The following is a 25719-nucleotide window of genomic DNA, read 5'->3' on the forward strand; positions in this document are numbered from 1 at the left end:
AACAAGAAAGTTATGTGCACCTACTTGCTTTCACTTAGTACAACTTCATTCAGTATTATCGTCATATAAGTAAGTAGAGTTTGTTAAACTGGGCACCTGTCCGTTCTAAGATGTTGGTTACAGATGTTTCCGAAAGTCCCTTGTCACGGACTTATTTCATGTCCACTTTCGCCAAAGGAGCTTCGGCTGATGTTTGCGTAAGGATTTCTCTGACGTTTCGCCTCCACTAGAGACTGTCATTGTCAAAGACAATCTCCCATTGCTGGTGGCGACTGACTTCGGGCCGCCGGCTGCATATTATACATTGATGGAAAAAGAAATCGCAACATCAAGAGGGAGCTGTGCGACATCAAGTTCGTAGGCGTGTTTCTACACTACTGGTCATTAAAATTGCTACGCTACGAAGATGACGTGCTACAGACGCGAAATTTAACCGACAGGAAGGAGATGCTGTCATATGCAAATGATTAGCTTTTCAGAGCATTCACACAAGTTTGGCGCCGGTAGCGACACCTACAACGTGCTGACATGAGGAAAGTTTCCAACCGAATTCTCACACACAGACAGCAGTTGACCGGCGTTGCCTGGTGAAACGTTGTTGTGATGCCTCGTGTAAGGAGGAGAAATGCTTAGCATCAAGTTTCCGACTTTGATAAAGGTCGGATTGCAGCCTATCGCGATTGCGGTTTATCGTATCGCGACATTGCTGCTCGCGTTGGTCGAGATCCAATGACTGCTAGCAGAATATGGAATCGGTGGGCAGGAGGGAGATACGGAACGCCGTGCTGGATCCCAACGGCCTCGTATCACTAGCTGTCGAGATGACAGGCATCTTATCCGCATGGCTGTAACGGATCGTGCAGCCACGTCTCGATCCCTGATTCAACAGATGGGGACGTTTGCAAGACAACAAGACAACAACCATCTGCACGAACCATGGCTGCGGTTACTCTTGACGCAGCTTCATAGACACGAGCGCCTGCGATGGTGTAATCAACGACGAACCTGGGTGCACGAATGGCAAAACGTCACTTTTTCGGATGAATCCAGGTTCTGTTTACAGCATCACGATGGTCGCATCCGTGTTTGGCGACATCGCGGTGAATGCACATTGGAAGCGAGTATTCGTCATCGACATACTGGCGTATCATCTGGTGTGATTTTATGGGCTGCCATAGCTTACACGTCTCGGTCACCTCTTTTTCGCACTGACGGCACTTTGAACAGCGGGCGTTACTTTTCAAACGTGTTACGACCCGTGGCTTTACCCTTCATTCGATCCCTGCGAAACACTACATTTCAGAAGGATAATGCACGGCCGCATGTTGCAGGTCCTGTACGGGCATTTCTGGATACAGAAAATGTTCGACTGCCGCCCTGGCCAGCACATTCTCCAGATCTCTCACCAATTGAAAACGTCTGGTCAATGGTGTCCGAGCAACTGGCTCGTCACAAAACGCGAGTCACATCTCTTGATAAATTGTGATATCGTGTTGAAGCTGCATGGGCATCTGTACCTGCACACGCCATCCAAGCTCTGTTTGACTCAATGCCCAGGCGTATCAGGGCCGTTATTACGGCCAGAGGTGGTTGTTGTGGGTACTGATTTCTCAGGCTCTATGCACCCAAATTGCGTGAAAACGTAATCACATGTCAGTTCTAGTACAATATATTTGTCCAATGAATACCCATTTATCATCTGCACTTCTTCTTGGTGTAGCAATTTTAATGGCCAGTGATGTATAGTCTGCTGCCGTGGGCTCGACTCCAATCCGTCCACCAGCAGTGGAGGTGTGAAGCTTTGAAGATGTCAGCCACTCGTGCTGGCGAAACGTGACAAAATCGATAAGCAATCGTCGGCCGAAGATTCTGACACAGGAGCCAACATGTAATATATCAACAGGTGACCATGACAACCTCTACAATTTTGTCCTCTTGTCATGGTACGGAAGGAAATAAGGAAGAAAGGCAGGAAAGAATATCGAGTTTAGCGTCCCGTTGACATCGAGGTCGTTAGAGACGGAGCCCAAGCTCGGAATGTTTTAAGGATGGGAAAGGAAATCGGCCGTGCCTTTTCAAAGAAACAATCCTCGCATTTGCCTGGAGTGATTTAGGAAATCGGGGAAAAGTCAAATAGGGATGGCGGCACGCGGATTTCAACCGTCGTTCTCCCTAATACGAGAGCAATGTGCTAACGGCCGTGTCACGTTTGCCGATAGCATTATGACCCTCCATAGATGAGAGCTGCTTGAGTCCAATAATTTTTGTTGTATTCAGCTTTAGTTTTCATATACACCACTTGGAAAACTGACTGTAAGTAAATAATAGTAATTCAATTTTTTCGTAGGTGATGTTCGCTATCGCTTGTGGTATTTAAATTGCGACCCTATAATGTACCAAGCACCAGTTATCGCAAACTGCATTTTCTTTCATTTCGCAACAATTTTTCAACTTTCGGACTTCGTTTTGCTCGTGGTGTTGAGTCACATTCAATATTATACACCTGCATGGTCAAAGCCAAATACACACAGTGGCGTGGCTCCGTGTATGGCAACTTTCTGCCTCCTGCTGCCATAAAGGAGCCTCTCTCGTGTGTCTTCGATTGCTCGGCTGCCACCGCCAAGAAACGCACTCACTGGTCATTTTCCACTCCCCTCTGATAACGTTAATAATAGTCCCTTCCAGGGCTCAGAATAGTACCACAGTATAATCATTCAGTCACGACACTCCCTGCTGTGAAAGTCGTTATCGGGTCAAAGCAGCGCGCGGCGCTAGCGCTCCAAGCGGCGAGAACGCAGTGACACTCGTCGTAAGGATTATGTTTGTTTTTAGATATCTGTCTACTTAATTGAAGAAACAGTTATAATATTTTAGCATTTCATGCATTAATAAATTACCAAGAGAATTGAATTACCGTGAAATGAACGTAAAAACAGCTCAACCTCATTGATCAGTGACACAAACATACCTTCACCGAGAAGTCAAGCAGTATATTGCTCCCTCCTACGTATATCTCGCGAAGAGACCATGAGGATAAAATCAGAGAGATTAGAGCCCACACAGAGGCATACAGACAATCCTTTCCACGAATAATACGAGACTGGAAGGGAGAACCGGTAGAGGTACTCAAGGTACCCTCTGCCACACACCGTCAGGTGGCTTGTGGAGTATGGATGTAGATGTAGATATAGAGATCTTATTCATGAAGAAATACTTTGTATTTTTTTAAATTTTTAAATTTACGTATGGAGAACGCCAAAAGTAGCCTGCATTCCTGCCTGCTTGATCCCAATGGTTAAGCATGAAGGTGGAAGTGTGATGGTGTGGACAGCTACATCATGGTATTCTGCTTGCCCATCAGTATTCTGAAAGGCTGTGTTACAGCCAATGATTATGTGAATATTTTAGGTGATCAGGTGCACCACATGATTCAAATGTTGTTCACAAACAATGATGCAATATTTCAGTACGATAATGCACCCTTTCACAGTACAATCGTGGTATGAGGAGCATGCAACTAAACTGCAGCGTCTTCCCTGCTCAGCACAGTGCACTGAGTTTTAAACTTATTGAAACCTTTTGGGCGGTATTGGAGCGCAGGCTCTGGAGTAGATTTCCTCCTCCCTCGCCACTACAGGAATTAGAAGAGCTTCCGATCAAATAATGGCATAACATTCCACTGGCGACCATACAATCATTATATGCCAGGATTTCCAAGAAGAATCGCAGCCGCATAACGGGCAAATGGCGGTCCAACCCCTTAATAAACCATTCCCAAGTAAGTAGAGACGTTCACATTATTTTGATTATTCCTTGTATATCGAATACAAGACTGAGTTCTTCATGTTTCTTGTAGTCTTTCTCTAGAGGCGATTTTATTGTTAGAAAAACAAAAAAAATTAAATTTGATTTGAAAGTAACCATTTACTAAGAGCAGAGTTCTAATACTTCAGTTCCTCCCACCTTGAATGTGTAATATGTTAACAACAACCCTGCTCATATTCTGGACTGAAATAACCATTTGTTAGTAACCTACTCGTGGGATATCGATGAACTCTCGACTCGACTCAAACACCACAGGTATCTGTGATTAGAGCCTAAGGAACCTTAAAAAGCGAGCACACCTATTCATAAATTATCATCATCTTGACATGTCTCACCTTCGTCCAGTTGTTACTCAATTACCCGGTAACACGAATGTTATCGGCTGTATTATTAACCCACGAACGTAAGCAAGAAATTGCCGTCCTGTTTCAGGTGTCGTCAGCAGATACGAAATATCGCAGCTGATTAAGTTGTAGTGATATGTACTTCAGGAACTTTTGGCACTTGCCGCCCCAGTTTGTTAGCGAACACGCGCGTGATTTCCGTGTACAGGTTTCTCTCACCAGGGATGGAGAAGGACGTCACCAACGGCGAATTACAGGCGCTGCAGGTACTGTGAAATTTTCTTACCCCCTGTCCCAAACGGCTACCTACCTAAACAACACCAAAGGCACATACCATTTTACGTTTACATTTACATGCGAGGTGTTTGACAATCCATATTACACACTTCTGGAGGTTGCGGACGGAACCTAGTAGATCAATTTTTACGTAGGGACCCATGTCTGGAAACGTCATTCAGCGAAGCTACAGAGCGTCAAAGTTATAGGTGCCGGCGCCTGTACGTAGCGCTTCATTTGTATAGATATACGGGCTGATTCCGTGATGATGTCACAGAATTTCTAGGACGATGGAGAAGGATAAATGTATAAATTTGAGGCAAGTACCAGAAGCAAACGAGTCGAAACTTATAGACGAAAAACTTTTTCTGCGTCTGACAGTGGAATGTACGTACTGGTACTGTTGTTGCTAAGATTGTAGGATACGAAACTTTCAGAGGTAGTAGCATGGAACAAAGCAGTAACAAATGTCTAGTAAACCTGGGCTCTAACCTACATAACCAAAGTTTGGACAAGAAGAGAAAAGAAGCTTTCGAAATGTGGTGCTACAGAACAATGCTGAAGATTAGATGGGTAGATCACATAAATAATGAGGAGGTATTGAATAGAATTGGGGAAAAGAGGAGTTTGTGGCACAACTTGACAAGAAGAATGGACCGCTTGGTAGGACATGTTCTGAGGCATCAATGGATCACAAATTTATTATTGGAGGGCAGCGTGGAGGGTAAAAATCGTAGAGGGAGACCAAGAGATGAATACACTAAGCAGATTCAGAAGGATGTAGGTTGCAGTAAGTACTGGGAGATGAAGCAGCTTGCATAGGATAGGGTAGCACGGAAAGCTGCATCAAACCAGTTTCACGACTGAATACCACAACTACAACAACATCGGAGGCGTTGTTGTCTGACCAGTATCGCTGTCAGGATTTGTGCGAAACCAGTTGTCAGCTACTTGGTTGTAGATATCTGCAGCAGGCTTCAAATATGCGAGATGCAGTAGATGTAGCCTGTGAGCGGTGTCTGTAGGTAGCCAAGGCGTCATTACATCGTCATCTCTAGCTAGAGTTAAAGCTGGAAGACTTCTTTCTAAGTGTTGCTTGTCCGTGCAATATTAACAACACGGTTCCATTAGAATTTTTGTCTTTTTTTGTTAAAATGCTAATATTTTTGTTTCATTTACAGTTTCGATGAAGTGCTCCATCAACTGGACAGACAAATCACTAATCATCCAACCACTTTCTGAAAATATGGGAAATCGGTTTCTCTTAAATTCTAGCATTGCAAGCACATACACTCCAGAAACAATGAAACAACAAAGAGACCTGCTCTTTGCCACACATTTTTTATTGGCAGGTTAGTCACGTTATTGTTGCGAGCCTACAGAACAATAAAATGTTAGGAGGTTACACTGAATGTGAATGTTATACATATTTTTACTGTTGGGAGGTTACACAATAATGTGATTTTGTTCCCACTGTCTCCTTAAGCTGGCTTCCCTGACCCCAGGTTCGCCTCATCAAATTGTTTAGTGGAGCATCCTCTATGTCCTTTTAAATTTTAGCACGTTCTTGCACAAACACTATGTATAATAGCCCCTCCAGTGTGAAATTTAAATGGATGCTTTCTTCTTTGAAGATGTCGCTACTTCAGCTTGCTCCTACCCATCATACCAACAGTAGTCACAGCCTCGTGGAAATATTTGCAACGAAATTCCCGAACAGACTAATTCGTACCACTCAAATGTTTACACCTGGCATGTCTGCCGATGACATAAGTTTCGTGATGTACTCGCTGGAATGCCCCGAGATTTTAATTTATCTGATGTTGCAAATGAGCTGCAAGAAATAACACTCTAAGAAAAAAAAACGATGCACCACGAATGAATTATCAGAATGGGACGGAAATCGGTGAATTTGACTTATATGAACAGACAAAAGAATGATCAAATTTCAGAAAAATTGGATGGTTTATTCAAGAGAAAGAGTTTCGCAAGTAGACCAGTCAATAGCACATTATTCCATCTGTGGCCCTTATGCAAGGAATTATTGAGCTTGGTATTCATTGAGAGAGCTGCTGGGTGTCCTCCTGAGGGATATCGTGCCAAATTCTGTCCAATTGGCGAGTGAGATCGTCAAGGTCCCTAGCTGGTTGGAGGTCCTGCCATTAATGCTCCAGATGTTTTCCATTGGAGAGGGATCCGGCAACCTTTCTGGCCAAGGTAGTGTTTGCAAGCACGAAGAAAAGTAGAAACTCCCGCCATACTAGCGCGGGCATTATCTTGCTGAAATGTAAGCTCAGGACAACTTGCCATGAAGGGCAACAAAACGGGACACAGAATATCGTTGAGGTATCGCTGTGCTGTAACGATGCCGCGCATAACAATCAAAGTGTTCCTGCTGTGGAATGAAATGACACCCCATACCATCAGTCCTATATGTTGGGCCACATGGCGGGCGACAATGTGATTGGTGTCCCACGGCAGTCTGGGGCGTTTCCATACCCGTCTTCGCTACTCGTCAGTGCTGAGAGGGGCCCTGGAACTGATAGGAAGTAAATAAGGGCGTTTCAGCCAGTCTGTGGGAGCTAATAGTTCTAAACACTGACCATGGCCTCCCAACCTCGACGTTTTAACTTAAAGAACAAGTAAGTAACGATATTAGTGATTTTCTGTCATATTTTCATTTACGCATTGAGCGAGCGAAAAACTGACTACCTATACGCCTATGTAAGCACAGTATTCTCTCTTCTCATGACCCTTACGTGAAACGTGCGTTGATGTCAGCGAGTGAATTTCCGATTTTGCTCTCAAGACTCACATGTTCACCGTTCTTCATGGATCTCTGGTGATGGTCCAAACTCAATAGCCCGCAGATGTGCTTCCTAACAAACACTTATCAAATGCGTAAGTCCTTGTGCTAAAGTGTCCGCGCCGGAAATGGCGTGTGCTCTTCGTACCTCAGTCCTAAGAACGCCACTGCGTTGGTATGGCGGATGACAAATCTTACAATGCAGAAACCGATCTATGTGCGGTGGCCTTCGATAAACACTGTGTCGCAGAGTGCCACCTGGTCTTTTTAAAACACAACGTCCAAGACTGGAATCATCCCATCACTTTCAACCTCCATGGTAAATTTAAAGCTGGGACGACGACAGTTTATGTGGTCCAAAAATATGTTGAGAACCCATGTGCACAGCGACAATATTTCTGAACAGAATGACGGAGTGGCTATGGGTGGTTGTTTATCAACCAAAGTCGCCCAACTTATTTTTGTAGGACTTCGAGGACATGGCGCGAAGACTTCGTCTTTGCAACCAACTTTCTTCTGGAACTATGTGGAAGATACCTTTTTCGTCTGGCCACATGGGTGTGATGCTCTCAAGAGATTTTTGGACCACTTCAACTGTCTTCATCTGAGCATTAAATTTACCATGGAGGTTGAAAGCGATGGGATGCGTCCGTACTTGGACGTTATGGTTTACAAAAAAACATGTGGCACTCTGGGACACAGTGTTTATCGAAAACCGACGCAAACAGATCAATATCTGCGTTATAAGATTTGTCATCCGCCATACCAACTCAGTGACGTCCCTTTCCGTCCATTTCCGACGCGAACACTTTAACCCAAGAACTTGGGCATTTGATGGGCGTTCTTCAGAAAGGAGTTCTTCGGGCTAAGGAGTTTGGACCATCACCGAAGATCCATGAAGACGAGCGTAGATCGGTGGTCTATATTCCTTACGATGGGGGCATAACTATTAAGACTGGAAGAATTCTAAGGAGTTTTAACATGAACAGTGTGTTCTGTCCACCTTCCACTACTCGGTACTGTGAAACATGATTTGGGGCCTGATATATGCAAACTTCCGTGTCAACGTGGGAAGGCTTACATCGGCCGTTCGATTCGCACAGTTCATGACAGATGCGTGGAGCATCGCCATCATACGAGGCTACAACAGCCGGAAAAATCGGTGGTAGCAGGACATGGTATGAAATTTGGCGAAACCATTACAGTTGCCGACGCTTCCAGTTTTTCAAATGGTTCAAATGGCTCTGAGCACTATGGGACTTAACATCTGTGGTCATCAGTCCCTTAGCACTTAGAACTACTTAAACCTAACTAACCTAAGGACATCACACAACACCCAGCCATCACGAGACAGAGAAAATCCCTGGCCCCGCTGGGAATCGAACCTAGGTACCCGGCTGTGGGAAGCGAGGACGCTGCGAGCTGCGGGCCTTCCAGTTTTTGGAACAGTGTCTATAAGGATGTAATTGAAATTGGATTGGCGGATAATTTAATGAATAGAGAAGTGGGTTTCGTCTTAGCAGGACGTGGAGTCCTGTACTATCCTGCATCAAAACTGAACGTCCTTCGGTGCTGGCCAGTTCGAGTGCTCAGAAATCGTCTGTAAGTGGGATGTATGGCTGCCGGCGGTGTTCATCCGAGGGCGGCGCCACCTACCCTGTCTTGCAGGGCAGCGACTGTGATGGGCGGCGCTTTCACCGTGTACGGTACGGAGGCCTACATAGGACGTCGATTTGCAGCCTGGCATCAGTTCTCAGCGGGACTCATCAGCAGAAACAGCGTTCTCTTGAAGATGGCGAACAGGATCGCCGAAATATTGAATGGAGTTGATTTTAGGATCCGGCAGCAAAAGCGAAGAGATTTTCAAGGTCACTAGCGTTGTGCTGGGTGCTGGATCTGTGCCAAGAAAATGGAACATGCTCATGTCTCACAATGAGTACTGTTTTGAATGACGATTTGGATCCTGAAAGGAACTGCGTACTTACGGTGACAGTATAGATGGCTTTGTTGTTAATATCGATCTGTAACCTTCCATTGTGATGGGCAATTGGTAACATAACACTGACTGTTCACAGGATATGTACGTGCTCGTATATAAACCGTAGTTACTGGATTATATCATAATTTGCTTATAGGAACCAATTGTATATGTTAATAGAATGGAGTCCTTCAAGAATTCCCTAAAACATTGTACAAAAATGTGTTGTTTTAAGATCACTATGGTTCCTGATTTAGGTTATGTTTTCTATACAAACAACGTTTGGGTTTTTTTGAAAGGTATTTCTGCCAGTTAACATTATAACAGTTACTTGGTACCGTATATTCAGGGCTTTGCTGTACACAAATACAATTCTAGATTGTACAATATTGTTAGCTGGTGCGCTTATGGAATATTGGTTGTGTTTACTCTATACCTCAATCTGTAGTCAGCTGCTGTGTGAGCAGTATTTGTATTCGGCGCGATATCCCAGTGTTTGTATGTATTGTTTATTTTAAAATTTGCATCCCGTTACCCAGTGATTTTCGTGATCTCCACATGGGTAATCGTAATGTGTTACGATGTATACCACAGATGGAGGTGATTATGTGAATTTGAACGGAGTTAGGTGTATTACTTTTCCAAGTCTATGGACAATTAATTTTGTGCATAGTTGTACTTAACTTGTAGACCTGTTACCCTGTCAACTTGGTTCTGTCCATTGCAGATACGAGGATTCTAATGTAGTTTCACCGAAATCGGTTATCTAAGTAAATGCTTTAGTAGTGATCTCGACTTTTTAAGTTTTTCTTCTGCATTTATCAACCTCATATGTGTGCAGCATATCTTCATTTCTTTTCCTCTACCTCCGTATTATGGTGGCAGGAGTATACAAGCATAAGTAGCCAGTCCAATCGTCCAACAGTCGTTACATTTATCCGCACTTCGCTTATTCGGTACTGAGATGATAATATTTTATTGAAAATCTGATGCACTCTTTTCATAGGTTTTTTTCACACCAACTCATTTAGGCTGCTAGTTTCTACATCTTCCACAGATTACAATAACTTCGAACATCATTGTCTTCTCCTCACTATGACACTAGTGTGAAGTTTCTCACAATTTATTTACGAGTGTTCCTTTAGAAGCTGACTGCATTCTTCAACAAAATAATATTATTTCTGGATGTGAACATGGCTTCAGATCACAGTGGTTAACTGAAACATTCCTTTCAACCTGATAAACGGTGTCTTAAATGCAACGGACAATCACACAAACTCTCAAGATTATTTATGAATTTATAAATTTACCAGAAGGTTTTTCTGATGTGACTGATCATTCTGCACTCCTGACGAAACTTGTCAAACGCCTCGATTAAATCGTATTTAGGATATAACTATCACATAGCAGAAATAAAGAAATAAAGATCAGGGAAAGCAATGAACTCCAGATTCACGTGTCAGAACCATGTGTAGTGCGTCATTGGTGTCCCATAGGGCTCCACTTTAGCTTCCTTTTTTTTTTGGTTAGTGATTATGGCACCCCTCACCATGACTGAGCCGTAGCCAAATCTGTCCATTTCCTCGTATGTTGCTTCATTATAGCGTTCACTACGACGACGGTACACACATCGCACAGTGTTAGACGAAAGTGGGACTCGTCGACAAACAATACACTGCGCCAGTGCCGCACCTGCCATTGCCTACGTTCCTCAACATATCAAAGTCGACCTCTCACGCGTAGAGGAGTTAAGCGAGGGACGGGATGAGGCCTTCTTGGTCTTAAATGGGCATCTCGGAGTGTGGTCCCTATTGTTCGGCCACTGACAATACAACCAGCTGTCGCTCTTGGACCATTTTATAGATCCCAGGCCGCCGCAGTGCGCCGGCGGAGAGAATAATTAACCACATACGGTCGTCTTGCCCGGCTTTGTTGTGTATGTAATAGTTTCACGAAATCGCTTTCAAACCCTCCCAACAACATTAAGCTCTGTATATACAGCATGACTGATTCAACCTCCCTGCAGTAATGTAACTGCCTGAACATGTTCTGCCTCAGTCAGATGCCTCATGTTGACTGATGAAACGTACACAATGGGTATAGAGACGCAAACGATACTTACAAAGGTTAGATGGCAGAGTTAGACATCTCTCGTCCGTTTAACTCTTAGGCACAGCACGATACATTTGAATACCGCCACTAAGCCATGGCTCTCAAACGTATTGTGGAGGGTTGTTCTCATTATTAAAACGTGTTGGAAGAATAAGAGTTACGGTGTATACACCGACGGAAAAAATCACAACAGCATAAAATAATTAGTGGACAGCAATGAAATTATGGGGCTACATTTACCACGCGGGATTAGCCGAGCGGTCTAGGGCGCTACAGTCATGGACTGTGCGGCTGGTCCCGGCGGAAGTTCGAGTCCTCCCTCGGGCATGGGTGTGTGTGTTTGTCCTTAGGATAATCTAGGTTAAGTAGTGTGTAAGCTTAGCGGCTGGTGACCTTAGCAGTTAAGTCCCATACGATTTCACACAAATTTGAACATTTTTGGGGCTATATTTGTCTAGAAAACATATTTACACTATGTGATCAAAAGTATCTGGACACCTGACTGAAAATGACCTACAAGTTGTGGCGCTCTCCGACGGTAATGCTGGAATTCAATATGATGTTAGCCCACTCTTAGCCTTGATGACAGCTTCCACTCTCGCAGGTGTATATTCAGTCAGGTGCTGGAAGATTTCTTGGGAAATGGCAGCCCACTCTTCACGGACTGCTGCACTGAGGAGAGGTACCGATGTCGGTCGGTGAGGACTGATACGAAGTTCCAAAACATCGCAAAGCTGTTCTATAGATCAGGACTCTGTGCACGCCAGTCCATTACAGAAATGTTGTTTCCGTGTAACCACTCCGCCACAGGCCATGCATTGTGAACATGTACTCGATTGTGTTCAATAAGCAATCGCTATCCCCGAGTTGCTCTTCAACAATGGGAAGCAAGAAGGAGCTTAAGACATCAGTGTAGGCCTGTGCTGTGATAATGCCACGCAAAACAACAAGGCGTGCAAGCCCCCTCCATAAAAAGCACGACCACACCATAACACCACCGCCTCCGAATTTTACTGTTGGCACTACACACGCTGGCAGACGACGTTCGCCAGGCACTCGCCATACCCACACCCTGCTATCCGATCGCCATATTGTGTACCGTGATTCGTTACTCCACACAACGTGTTTCGACTGTTCAATCGTCCAATGTTCATGCTCCTTACACCAAGTGAGGCGTCATTTGGCTTTTACCGGCGTGATGTGTGGCTTATGAGCAGCCAATCGACCATGAAATTCAAGTTTTCTCACCTCCCGCCCAACTGTCACAGTACTTGCAAATTCCTGTGTGATGGTCTGGATAGATGTCTGTCTGTTACACATTAGGACCCTCTTCAACTGTCGGCAGTCTCTGTCAGTCAACAGACGAGTTCGGCCTGTACGCTTTTGTGCTGTATGTGTCCCTTCACGTTTTCACTTCACTGTCACATCGGAAACGATGGGCGTAGGGATGTTTAGGAGTGTGGAAATATCGTGTACAGACGCATTACACAAGTAACACCCAATCACCTGACCACGTTGGAAAAGACCTTGAGTTCCACAGAGTGCCCCATTCTGCTCTCTCACGATGCCTCATGACTACTGAGGTCGCTGACAAGGAGTACCTGGCAGTAGTTGGCAGCAAAATGCAGCTAATATGAAAAACTTATGTTTTTGGGTGGGTCCGGATACTTTTGATCACATAGTGTATCATTGGGGTACGAGGAGACTTAAAAGTGGAACATTCAAATGTAATCGCAAGAAAAGAAGAAGCCACACTGCAGAATCCTCAAGACGTTTATTTATTTATTGTTTATATAGCCTGACCAAATTAGGCCTTTTTGCCCTCTCTTAACCAAAGAATTCTACATAACAATCAGAATAATAATAATTTGCATTAATAATAATATAACTGCGAATGACATTGTTTAGCTTAACAAGTTAGCATATTGGGAATGGATGGGATAATGAAAGAGGAAAAGTTTGAAATGAAAGTGACAAAAGCTATAAGAAAGAAGAGAATTTCAACTGAGAACTCTGTAGGTAACATATATGTTAATACCATTACAATAACGCGGGGTAATGTAAGCGAGAGATAGGCCATTTCAAATGTGATATGCTGGTACGTTAATAACAGGTGTATCCGCCAGAATGTTGACTGCAAGTGTGCAGACGGGTATGCATTGTATTGAACAGGTGCCGTATGTCATTTTGTGGGCTGGAGTTCTATGCCTGTTGCACGTGGTCGGTCACTCAGTTAATGTTGTGTGTGGATGACACTGGAGTTGATGTTCGATGATGTTCCATATGTGCCAGATTGGGGACAGATCTGGTGATCAAGCAGGCCAAGGCAATACGTCGACATTCTGTAGAGCATGTTGGATTACAACAGCGGTATGTGGGCCAGCGTTATCCTGTTGGAAAAAACCGTCTGGACTGCTGTTCATGAATGATAGCACAAGTCGAATCATCAGACTGACGTACAAATTTGCAGTCGGGGTGTGGGACAACCACGAGAGTACACCTGCTGTAATAAGAAGTCTTACCCAAGACCATAACACCAGGTGTAGATCCAGTGCGACCGTATGTTACCCTCACTATCGTTGGAGTGGCTACATTCCTGCCAAGTCTTCTGCAGTATCGCAGAAGGAATATCCAGCTTTCCTAGCCCTATTACAAGACCTCCTACCAACTCAGTGAAATGTTGATAGTGGTGTCTTTGTCACCTTAAAGGCATTCTTGGGTAACATCAACACAGCATGTCCAATCCCAAAGGCAACTAACGCTGACGACTGTTACAACGTGTATTTAAAGCGAACCTGATTTGTAACGTCATAGTAGCTCCCCTCTTATATGACTGACGTGAAATTTTGAACAGACACCATCTTTCAAACGTAGCAACACGCTTACCAACTTTCATTCATGTCGCACAACTCCTTGGTGTTGCCAATTTTTTTTCCGTGAGTGGAACTTAATCACGGACTACGTACGTGATACACTTGATCAAATCCTTGTCCCTCTAATTGTTTTGAGCAGTGTATGGGAGTACTGAAGAATGGGATACCCCCCGTCAGCTTTGACTAATCATGTCACAAGATTTAAAAGCATAGACGAATGTTGAGAAACAAACGATTACAGTACAGAAAAACAGATAGTGGACATACATCACGTACATCCATACTTCGAATGCAATGTTACGCGTATCACTTTTTTTCACAGTAAAAAAGTTTAGTACCCTGTTCTTCAGTTGACCTACACATGGCAACTAAAGGATAGGATACTAGCGCTAGCGAAAGCAAAAAAAACAACGTACGTAACATTGGCATGAAGTACCTCAGTTGATGTATACTATAAATTTTACGTATGTTGGTTTTTTCGCCTACGCTGGTACTAGCATCAGCTGAAGAACACGATAACAGTACCAGTGAAGATGAAAAAAAGAGACAGACGTAAAATTTATATCGTGTACTTCAGCTGACTTATATAGGCCAACTAAAGAATAGGCAACTCGAACAGCGAAAGCGAAGAAACCGAGGAACGTAAAATTTGTATCCTGTTCTTCAGCTGACCTACTCTTCTGAAGAATAGGATAGTTGCACTGGCGAAGGCAGAAAAAGCGACAAACTTAAAATCTGTATCCCGTACTTCAGCTGATTTATATAGGCCAACTAAAGAATAGGCTACTAGAAGTAGTGAAGGAGAAGAAACAGAGGAACGTAAAATTTGTACTCTGAAGTCCGCCTGCTGAGCTGGGTGGTAATTTGCTTGTCTCCCATGCACCGGGCTCTGCTTCGATTACCGGCCGGATTGGAGATTTTCTCCGCTCGTAGACTGGGTGTTGTGTTGTCCTCATTATTATTTCGTCTTCATCACCGGCATGCAAGTCGCCCAATGTGGGGTCGACTGAAATAAGACCTGCACTCGGCGGCCGAACTTCCCTGGATGGGGGCTCCCGGCCAAAAATGCCACACTCTCATTTCATTTTTTGTATTCTGAACTTCAGTTGACCTTTATAGGTCAACTGATACCAGGATACCAGCACTAGCGTAGGCGAAAAAAGCGACAAACGAAACATTCATATCCTGTATTTCATTCGACTTACATAGTAGAAGATACGAATTGTAGTAGGCTGTTTAGGTTTTTACGTTGGTAACGCCACGTAGCGCTCTGTATGAAAATCACTGACTGTGCTGCGTGCAGTCTGTGGCTAGGTTTGCATTGTTGGAAAATTCGATATTGCAGTGTTGGGCTGTTGGATGTGAACAGCGCGTAGCGTTGTGCAGTTGGAGCTGAGCCGCCATCAGTGGTGGATGTGGGGAGAGAGATGGCAGAGTTTTGAGAGTGGACGATCTGGACATGTGGCCGTCAGAAAAACGAAATTTGTAACACCGGATATCGTGAATTGATGTATATTATGACTTTTGAACACTATTAAGGTAAATACATTGTTTGTTCTCCATCAAAATCTTTCATTTGCTAACTATGCCTGTCAGTAGTTAGTGCCTTCAGTAGTTTGAATATTTTATTCAGCTGGCAGTAGTGGTGCTCGCTGTATTGCAGTAGCTTGAGTAACGAAGATTTTTGTGAGGTAAGTGATTCACGAATAGTATAGGTTATTGTTAGTCAGCGCCATTCTTTTGTAGAGATTATTGAAAGTCAGACTGCGTTGCGCAAAAAAAAATATTGTGTGTCAGTTTACTGTTGATCAGAATAAGTAAAGAGAGAAATGTCTGAGTACATTCAGGTTTGCTCAGCTGTTTGAAAATCAAATAACGTAAGATGTTTACCAGCACTGTATTTTATAATTTTTCTAAGGCGATGTTTCAGAATCAATTGCTGAGGAAATAGCAATTAGAAAGACTCACTGTCAAACAAAGGAGTAATTCAAGAGATGTACACAAATGATTTAGAATTACCACAAGCGACAAAAAGCATACTCAATATCTTTCTCTTAATATTACATTCTTTTATTTCTATTTGCGATTATACTGTTTCTCCACTGAAGACAACCGATTTATTACTTATGTCTTGAAAATAAACAAATTAGTGTCTATTACTAAAAAATGACGTCATTGGTCAAAGTCGACGAGTTGTATCCCATTCTTCAGTTGAGACAAGTGTATCTACTTGAAGTAATTTTCAGAAAATTTGAAAATTACGCCACAGGAAATTCTGTCGCTAGCACCAGTTTAAATCGCTGTCAGTCAGTTGCTGTCCAGTTTCTGGGGTCACTGACGAGCAGAACACGTGCCGTTTAAGTGCCTCTGTGAGCACTGCCCTTTTTCATGGTACCAGACCCAGTGTTCATTGCATGCTGTTCCGTTCACAATGCTCACTCGCGTACTGGTTGTGACGGACCTGCATTCACCGACAGCAGCAGCTCATATTGGACTTCAAGCCCGTTGTCACTGACACGCTTCCTCGGGTGTCTGTCGGTTAGGATCTTTCCGCCACCATTGTTCCTACCTCGTGTTACAGTGCTGTCAATAGTACACCATTTCTTGGAGACACATAGGAGTCACCGTTGATACGTAAACGAATCGGGCAATTCATTCGTTGTGTGGTCACGTGCACGTCCGAACACGGCAGCTTTTTCCTTTAAGTGTGTCACATACCATTTTCTGCCCATGTTCCCAGGCAGCCGACTGTAACACATACACACCACTTTAGTGCCGTGGTTTATGCCAGCGGTGGAAAGTCGCGTAACCTCCCGGTAACAGTTCTACACCATCCACCGTGCAAGAGTGAGTCGAAAACGAGGCGGTGCATCCTGCTCGCTAAGGAGGCAATGCTTAGGTCCGTATTGGTGCCATTGTTGCACAGTGGATGTTTACATAGGAGCGCACGGCGTCCCTTGGTAATTCTGCAGTTTTCTTTCGCCGGCAAGAGAAACAGAGACGTCTTGTTCCATAATAAACGTCTGTTTAATCGTGTACAGCGCACTGCAAACTATCTCCACCTCAAAGAAGAGAAATCGCCAGCGCATTTAATGCGATTAGTGTGAGACTGATTCTAGGATGAATCAAGATGGCTGTTCTACGCCTTCTATGTCTCTTGGAATCTGTGTGTCGATAGGTCACCAGCGCCATCATTAGGAACAAGTCTTACGTGCAACTAGGCAGGTACCAAATATTGTGTTTCTTATTTGGTTCTCTTTTTAAGCGTAGTCAAAATGTTCTCATCATAAACACTTTTTGGATAGTAGTGTTGAATCGGTGGAAAATATTAAATAACCTTTCTGAAAAGGATATTTGGTTTTGAGAACACTATTCAACGATTCTACTTTTAGAACATTTTCAATATAAAATTCTTTCAGTTTCTCGCAGATTAATATATGAGGTTCAACGTTAATTGTATAAGCTTTATATATAAATTATCTACATATTAAATACCGAATATTCTTTTCCAAAATCTTTCTCCTCGTGCAACGTGTCCTTAAGATTTCTTATCACAAAATTTTTTTGGATAGGAGTGTCGAATCAGTGGAAAACATTAAGTAACCTTTCTGGAAAGGATATTTTGTTTTGAGAACTCTATTCAAGGATTCTTCTTTTGGATCATTTTTCAATATGAAATTCTTCAAGTTTCTTGCAGATTAATATATGAGGTTCAACGTTAATTGTATAAGCTTTATATGTAATTTATCTATATATGAAATACTGAATATCCTTTTCCAAAAACTTTCTCCTCGCCTAATGTGTCCTTAAGATATTTTATTCAATGGCTGACAAATACTGACTGTTGGGTTGCCCTGTATTGACTTGTGAACCGTGTGGTGAAACAAAACTTTTACCTTGGTGGATTGCTAAATTTGAAATAATGAAAGTGAATCTAATTAAATCCAAAAAGAAGCTAATTGTGTACTCGGTGAAAAGTATCGAACTGTAACTAATACTGAAGTACGTTATGTACGTTACGTAACATGAAGTGCAATGTCTAACTTTAAATAACCGCAAAATAAAATACTGCTCAGCTCGGAACAAAATATCTGTTTAAGATTACCTTCTCTGTTCACTGTAAGTTAAACTGCTTACTTAGCACAACACCTGGAAATTCTGGCTACGTACCGTTTGCTCACAACAATGCAAAGTGAGATCTGACCTGAATGAAAAGTAGCTTACTTTTCGCTCAACACGCTATTATATGTCTGGTGTAGTGATGTTCACGAAAGCCAAGTGAAATCTGCAAATGGAGCAGCTAAAGAAAAATAAGCTACTCAGCATTAAATTTTTCCTTGCGTGTCGGAAACAATCTGTAGCTGCGTGTGGCGTAAGGTGAAATGCACTCATGACGTCATATTTCAAACTCTACTAAGAATAATGCAGAAGGGTTTTACTTTAAAGAAAATCTTTCTTGAAAAATTATGCTCTGATTATTGTAAGCAAAGAGTGTACAACATAAGGTGACTAACAATTACGAAGTTCTCTCATTACAAAAATTACTGACATTTAAACCAACTGCGTAATTTGTGACATAATGAAAGCAAGGAGATCGAATTAACACTTCTCATGAATATCATTAGTTATTTAAAGGACAAAGATTTTCCTTCAATTAATAGTTCTGACAAACAAACATTTCTTTCTTGCGCATGCATTGGTTACCCTGAATTATTCCTCCGAAAATATTTTCCCTCCATATACTCAAGAAAATATCTTTGCAAATGAGTTTTCACCTTCTTAATAGTCCGCCCCGATAGCTGAGTAGTCAGCGTGATGGACTGCCCTCCTACGGGTCTGGGTTCGATTCCCGTCTCAGGGACTGGACGTTTTCTTAATCATTTCATTCCCATCCGGCGAGCAGGTCGCCTAATGTGGCGTCGAGTGTAATAAGACCTGCACCAAGGAGGCCGGACCTGCTCCGTAAGGGGCCTCCCGGCCAATGACGCCACAGGCTCATTAGATTCACCTTCGTGATTAAGTATCGCAGATAATTTCACCAAGACTCATAAATATCAGATCTCCTTCTCCAAAATTCAACTGCTCGCTACAGTGCCTCTAATAAGAATGCCGTGGCGCTGTACAATTGACTGGCGATCAAGTGCACCATAGATTACATTAAACACTGAGTCAAGGATTTTATCTACTACTCGTCCCAGTGCAGTAAAGGTGAAATATTTACAATGGCAGAAAACATATGAAAACCTTACCACTGTATGTATACTTTTAGAGATCGTTGGAAGGATGGTGTGAATGGAACACACTGTTTGAGTATATGAGTGGCAAACACAAAATTTGAGGATGTTTGTTCACGTAAGAATGATCTGATCGAAGTGCAGTGTAATAATTGAAAGTAAATGATTTTGGTTAAAAATTATGACTGCCACATCTGCAACGCCAGCACGAGTAACGTAGAAGTATATTTCGTCGGAGTAGTGAAGCAACTCAAATCACTTAATAAAAGCAAGTCTTCTGGTCCAGAATGTATACCAATTACGTTCCTTTCCGAGTATGCTGATGCATTAGCTCCATGCTTAACAATCATTTACAAGTTGCACAAGTCACACAAATATTCAAGAACGATAGTAGGACTAATCCACTAAATTACAGGCCCATATCGTTAACGTCGATATGCAGCAGGATTTTAGAACATATATTGTGTCCGAACATTATGAATTACCTCGAAGGAAACGTTCTATTGACACACAGTCAACATGGGTTCAGAAAACATCGTTCCTGTGAATCAGAACTAGCTCTTTATTCACACGAATTGTTGAGTGCTATTGACAAGGGATTTCAGGTCGATAAGGTATTCCTGGATTTCCGGAAGGCTTAGGTCACTGTACCACACAAGCGGCTCGTAGTGAAATTGCGTGCTTATGGAATATCGTCTCAGTTATGTGACTGGATTTGCGATTTCCTGTCAGAGAGGTCACCGTAATAATTGGCGGAATGTCATCGAGTAAAACAGAAGTGATTTCAGGCGTTCCCCAAGGTAGATTTGGGAGACAATCTGAGCAGCCGTCATCGGTTGTTTGTAGATGACGCTGTCAAAACAAACTGCAAAACGATTTAGAAAAAAATATCTGAATGGTGCGAAAAGTGGCAGTTGACCCTAAATAACGAAAAGTGGGAGGTCATCGACATGAGTGCTAAAAGGAACTCGTTAAACTTCGGTTACACGATAAATCAGTCTAATCTAAAAGCCGTAAATTCAACTAAATACTTAGGTATTACTATTACGAACAACTTAAATTGGAAAGAACACATTGAAAATGTTGTGGGTAAGGCTGCGTTTTATTGGCAGGACACTTAGAAAATGTAACAGAACTACTAAGGAGATTGCGTACACTACACTTGTCCGCCCTCTTTTAGAATACTGCTGCGCGGTATGGGATCCTTACCAGATAGGACTGACGGAGTACATCGAAATGTTCAAAGAAAGGCAGCACGTTTTGTATTATCGTGAAATATGGGAGAGAGTGTCACAGAAATGATACAGAATTTGGGGTGGACATCATTAAAAGAAAGGCGTTTTTCGTTGCGACGGAATCTTCTCACAAAATTCCAATCACCAACTTTCTCCCCTGAATGCGAAAATATTTTGTTGACACCGACCTACATAGGGAGAAACGATCACCACGATAAAATAAGGGAAATCAGAACTCGTACGGAATGATGTAGGTTTCCTTCCGCGCGCTATACGACATTGGAATAATGGAGAATTAACTGTGAAGGTGGTTCAATGAACCCTCTGCCAGGCACTTAAATGTGATTTGCAGAGTATCCATGTACATGTAGATGGGAAACCAATCAAGTATGAACATCCCTTCTACCTCGGTTAGGGACAAGAAAGATGGTTGCAATGTGATGTCGCTTTTCCAGGAAATTGTAAATATTTGTGAATTGTTTCAGATGAAACAATAGCAATAAGTACAATATAACTCGTATATGTGAATGAATTCTTCATGTTTCCTGTAGGATTTCTCTGTAGATGATTTCACAGTTAAACCGGTTTGGTTAATAAGAATTTACTGGGAATTAAGTTTGTCCAGTTTTGAATCTGTATTGTGTTAAGAAAGAATCCTGATCATGTTCTACACTATGTCACCTGTTTATGTTCTTCGCGAAAGGGGCAGGGTGGGCTGTCAAAGAAGACTGGTTCTTCTCGGGTGCTCACAGCCATCTGTGGTTACAGCAGAAGCAGCCTCAAAATGAAAACATTTGTGTTCATAAATTATCATCCTCTTGACTTCGCAGATGGTTAGATACGTCTCATCTTCGTCCATTTGTTACTCATATACCTGTTAGACATGAACTTTAGCACTTGTGTTATTTCCTCACAGTTGCAAACAAGAAACAGGTTTCCTATTGTAGGTAACGTCAGCAGATACCCAGTATGACAGCAGTTGCTGTGATACGGGATCCCAGTCTCCTGCATCACAAACTGTCCCAGTGAGCGAACGTGTTGTCCTCTTGAACGGAAGTCTCTGTGCGGGGATGGAGAAAGACATCGGCAACGGCGAACTGCAAGCACTAAAGGTACTGTGAAACTTCTGCACAATTACAAAACAACAAACGCACCCTGCATTATATATTTACATAGTTATACACGATGAGGCATTTGAAACTGTTTTGGTATTATTTGAAAAACTGCAAATCAGATTAAAAAGAAAAATTGTATGTCTCGGAGAAGGACCTCCAATCACACCACACTCCACCCCCCTGCCCCACCCCCAAGGGGAGGGAGAGGGAGAGGATTCAGATTCTCTCAGAAACAAGCGTAACTTCTGCAGTAAATTTTTTTTCAGTGTTTTATAGATAGCGCTGTAATCGACAAAAATCAGATTGCGTTAAAAACTGTTTAAGAATGTTAATATTTAAAGAAATACCCATCAGATCAGGACCCCCAGGAAATAGGCTGCCGTTCTAAGATCTTCAATACGAAACCGGTTTTGTAGCAAAAAAGACTCCGGAACGCAATTGCTTTGTCCACATGTTTGGTGTAATTTATTTCACATATGTCCCTCAGATTACTTCAGCCAATGGGGATTCTTTACTTACCAATAACGCGTATTATGCCGTTTCAATTGAATGCGATTAGTAAAAGTTGATACATCACAGAAAATTATCTGTGAAATAAAATCATCATAGGCTGCTAGTTGTTGTCGTATCCGACTGCAGATGTTTAAGCGGTTATAAAAGTCTACCTCATGTAGTTCTTGATGTCGACGATAAGTAATGTGAATGGAATTTGCGTACATGCAATATGTGCAGAACACTTCTTTGCGAAATATTTGTCGAGAACTAAAGTGTTTTTTAAAACTTATGGAGAGCAGCAATCAGTCGTCCAATTCCTATAAAAACTATGCGCATCTCCCATGTTGAATTCTAATTCTGTTTCGGACTGACCGTGTTCTGCGTGGCAAGTTAAATCTCTGTTTTTAGATGATACACTGCATAGTATTATATTGTTATCTAGTCCATTCTACAGTGCATACTTTGGTAAGGTGGAAGCCATCTCTCCCAGCGACCTTTTCTGTTTTAGGTGGTAGTCGTCGAGAGCAAAATCAGTTGTGGTTTGCGTCACCAGTATTTTGATGGATTGGTAGATTTTTATTATTCCAGATGTTTTTTTGTACTCGTTCGCGAGAGTATTTATGCGTTGTAGTTGACGGGATGGAATGTGCCTTCTTACTGGTAGACATTCCGTAGGTGTTGACTAATGGCACCAGCAGTCATTCTTATGGTGTTATTTAGCTGGACGTCTGTTTCTGACGCATGTGGACTACTTAGCTAAACTGGAGCACAATAATCGTCGCTTGAGAAAACTGGAATCAAAGCAGAGAAACGTAGGGTGGAAGCCGATGCTCCCCAGGTTGTGACACACATCTTTTGGATGAAGTTGTTTCTCCTTTTCAGATTTTCAGGTATTTTTTATAGGTGATCTCTAAAAGAGAGGGGTCTATCTGGGGTTACCCCAAGATACTTAATTGTTGTATTGCAAGTGTAATGTTTTCAAAATGTGTTTTGCTTTTTCTTCTGGTGAGTTTATTAATTAGGTGAAAGCAGGAATCCTCTTTTTTGATGGCGTTAGATTGGAGTCACCATTTGGGAAAGTTCTTTCACAGAACAACTAGATCTCCGATAGAATTGCTTGTGACTGTTAGATGAAGCTATACCTTGTTGCAAGTATTTAGTCGTTGGCATAACCAAACTTCCTTGATTTTGTTTTTGGTATGTCTGTTTTGTGCAAACTGAAGGAAAATGGAGCAAGAGCTGATCCCTGTGGTACATCTTTTTTTTTATTTACTTGGAGATCTGATGTCGTATACCAAGACTACTAGGAACACTCGGTCGTTTAGCATATTGTCGATTAGTCGAGATGTTGGTTTGCAAGGAATTACATGAAAAAGCTTGTATATCACTTCTGTTTGGACTGTATTGTTGCCCATCGATAGGTGAATGAACGCAGCTGCGGTTTTAAGTTTACTTTGAAATCCTGGCTCGTTGGAGGTGGAGAGTAACAGAATTTGATTTATGCAACTTCGTTTTGGCGGAATGCCTGCTTGTTCAACTGGGACTGTTTCAAGTAATCTTGGACTGGGTGTATTATCGATAAGCCGTTCAAGTAGCTTGTAGGTCACACTTAGCAGGGCTATTCTTCGACAGCTCTTAGGGTTATCAGCTGATTTGCCAGGTTTTAGGTAATATTGCGATTATCTTTGAGCTTTTAAATTCTTGCGGTATGTTATAAAATCAAAGCATAGAAAGCAAAGGACCACAGAGCAGTAAGTTGATGCAGTCTTTCTCCAGTATAGTTAGTGATGCACCTCTCGCTTATGTGTGCGTTTATGTTTTTATTCAGATCCCCATTGTACTGCAATGGTTTTTAAATGCTCGTTATTACGCTTTTGTTGATGTTTTTGCAGCCCACTTAAAATCAGTTCACATCATATCTTTGTGTACTCTAAGGCTGACAGATTTACCGCATATTGTTCGTCAAGTAATACACCATCAGTGCATACCACCACTTGCGGCGTGACGGGGTCGGTCGTCTGCGTTTTTGTTAACGCTATCGCTCAGTCCACCTACCTCAATAGGATTCTTGCCGATGTCCCTTCACTCTGTGGTAGCAGATACGTGCTAGGCAGTGTAAAGCAGCGTTGATGAAACCACCACCTAATACCTACCACACAGAGGCCTTGTAACTCTAGTTGAAAGTCAGTTCTTGAAAGTCCATGATTAAAAGATAGGGCGTTCGGGATCTTCAGTCTACCGGCACAAAAGCGTTTAAAATTAGATTGACTCTGCTTTTTATTCATACTGAAACACATGAAATGGCTATCAAGTCCGTATTTAGTATGGTAAAACGTTATCATTCAAAGCTCACTGTCTGTATAACAAATATTCACTAGAAAAACACCCATAATTTCAGTAAGTCCGACCCGACTAATTATCACGTTCGACCAGTCACAGACCCACAACTATTCGAGAGTTAAACATTCGGTCGTTTCAGCGGTCTTGTTCGTAATAGGCGCTCGCCAAAATATTCCGTACAGAGTACGAAACACGCCACGCGGAGTTTTTACTACGACCAGAAAGTTCACACGCTCATATCTCTCAAACTATTTAATTTAGAAACACCAAACTTTCATCAAATTGTTCGGCCACGACATGTTCGAACCGAAATCAGATCACTATTTCTTATCTTACAGAGTATCTTTAAGGATCGATCTGACATCGTGTTATCCGTGGACCGGCTAGCAAGCGACTCTCTCTCTCGAGGTACTCTCCTACATGCCCACTCCTCCTTTTGCACGGAAACAGCTTAATTATGATCGGCTGTTGATGTAAACGTTCTAGATCGTTTTCGCGGCAAGTCTTGCCTTATCCAGTCACTTATTTGATATTAATTAATGTCAGTAACTTCAAATTCTTGTATTTTGTCTAATCAAAATAAACGAAGTGCGAAATATTCTTCAAATTGATAAATAAACTTACTCTGCCTCTAATTGTGGCCACTTTTATACAAAAGCAGGTGCACACCTGAATCGTGGTTGCATAGTAACTTTCACACGGTTCATTATTTCAAGGTTTTATGTAAAATGAAATATTAAATTTTAATATTTGTCCCACATACACTCTCTCAATCATTCTCACGCATTCACTCAGAAAAATATAATCAAATAATAACTTTGACCGATTTTCGTATTACATAATGCACAGTGACTAAAGTTTTTTAAAAAAATCCTAATTAATTTATTTTTATGCACTGTTAACTTTGGAATGGCTTCAAATGATAATGAAAGTCAATCTGTTATTATTCCTAACTTGGTTCTAATAAACAAGTGTAGGTTTTAGGACTCTTAGGTAATTCTCTTTATCTTCATAACTATACTAAATAAAAATCTGAAATTTTGACAGCATCATACCATTAATAACAAAAGGCTGTGTACCAATTTT

General features: G+C 42.1%; 1 protein-coding gene across 1 annotated transcript in view; it reads left to right on the forward strand.

The window, feature by feature from the left end:
- The window catches only part of LOC126355869 (solute carrier family 22 member 7-like), a 349916-nt gene that overhangs the window by 157582 nt on the left and 166615 nt on the right, over positions 1-25719 (forward strand). The window contains exon 2 of the mRNA XM_050006368.1: positions 21631-21795. Coding sequence (XP_049862325.1) covers positions 21631-21795 — 165 coding nt within the window. The remainder of the gene's footprint in view (positions 1-21630; positions 21796-25719) is intronic.

The sequence above is a fragment of the Schistocerca gregaria genome, chromosome 3 (genome assembly GCF_023897955.1).
Source record: "Schistocerca gregaria isolate iqSchGreg1 chromosome 3, iqSchGreg1.2, whole genome shotgun sequence".
Taxonomy (NCBI): domain Eukaryota; kingdom Metazoa; phylum Arthropoda; class Insecta; order Orthoptera; family Acrididae; genus Schistocerca; species Schistocerca gregaria.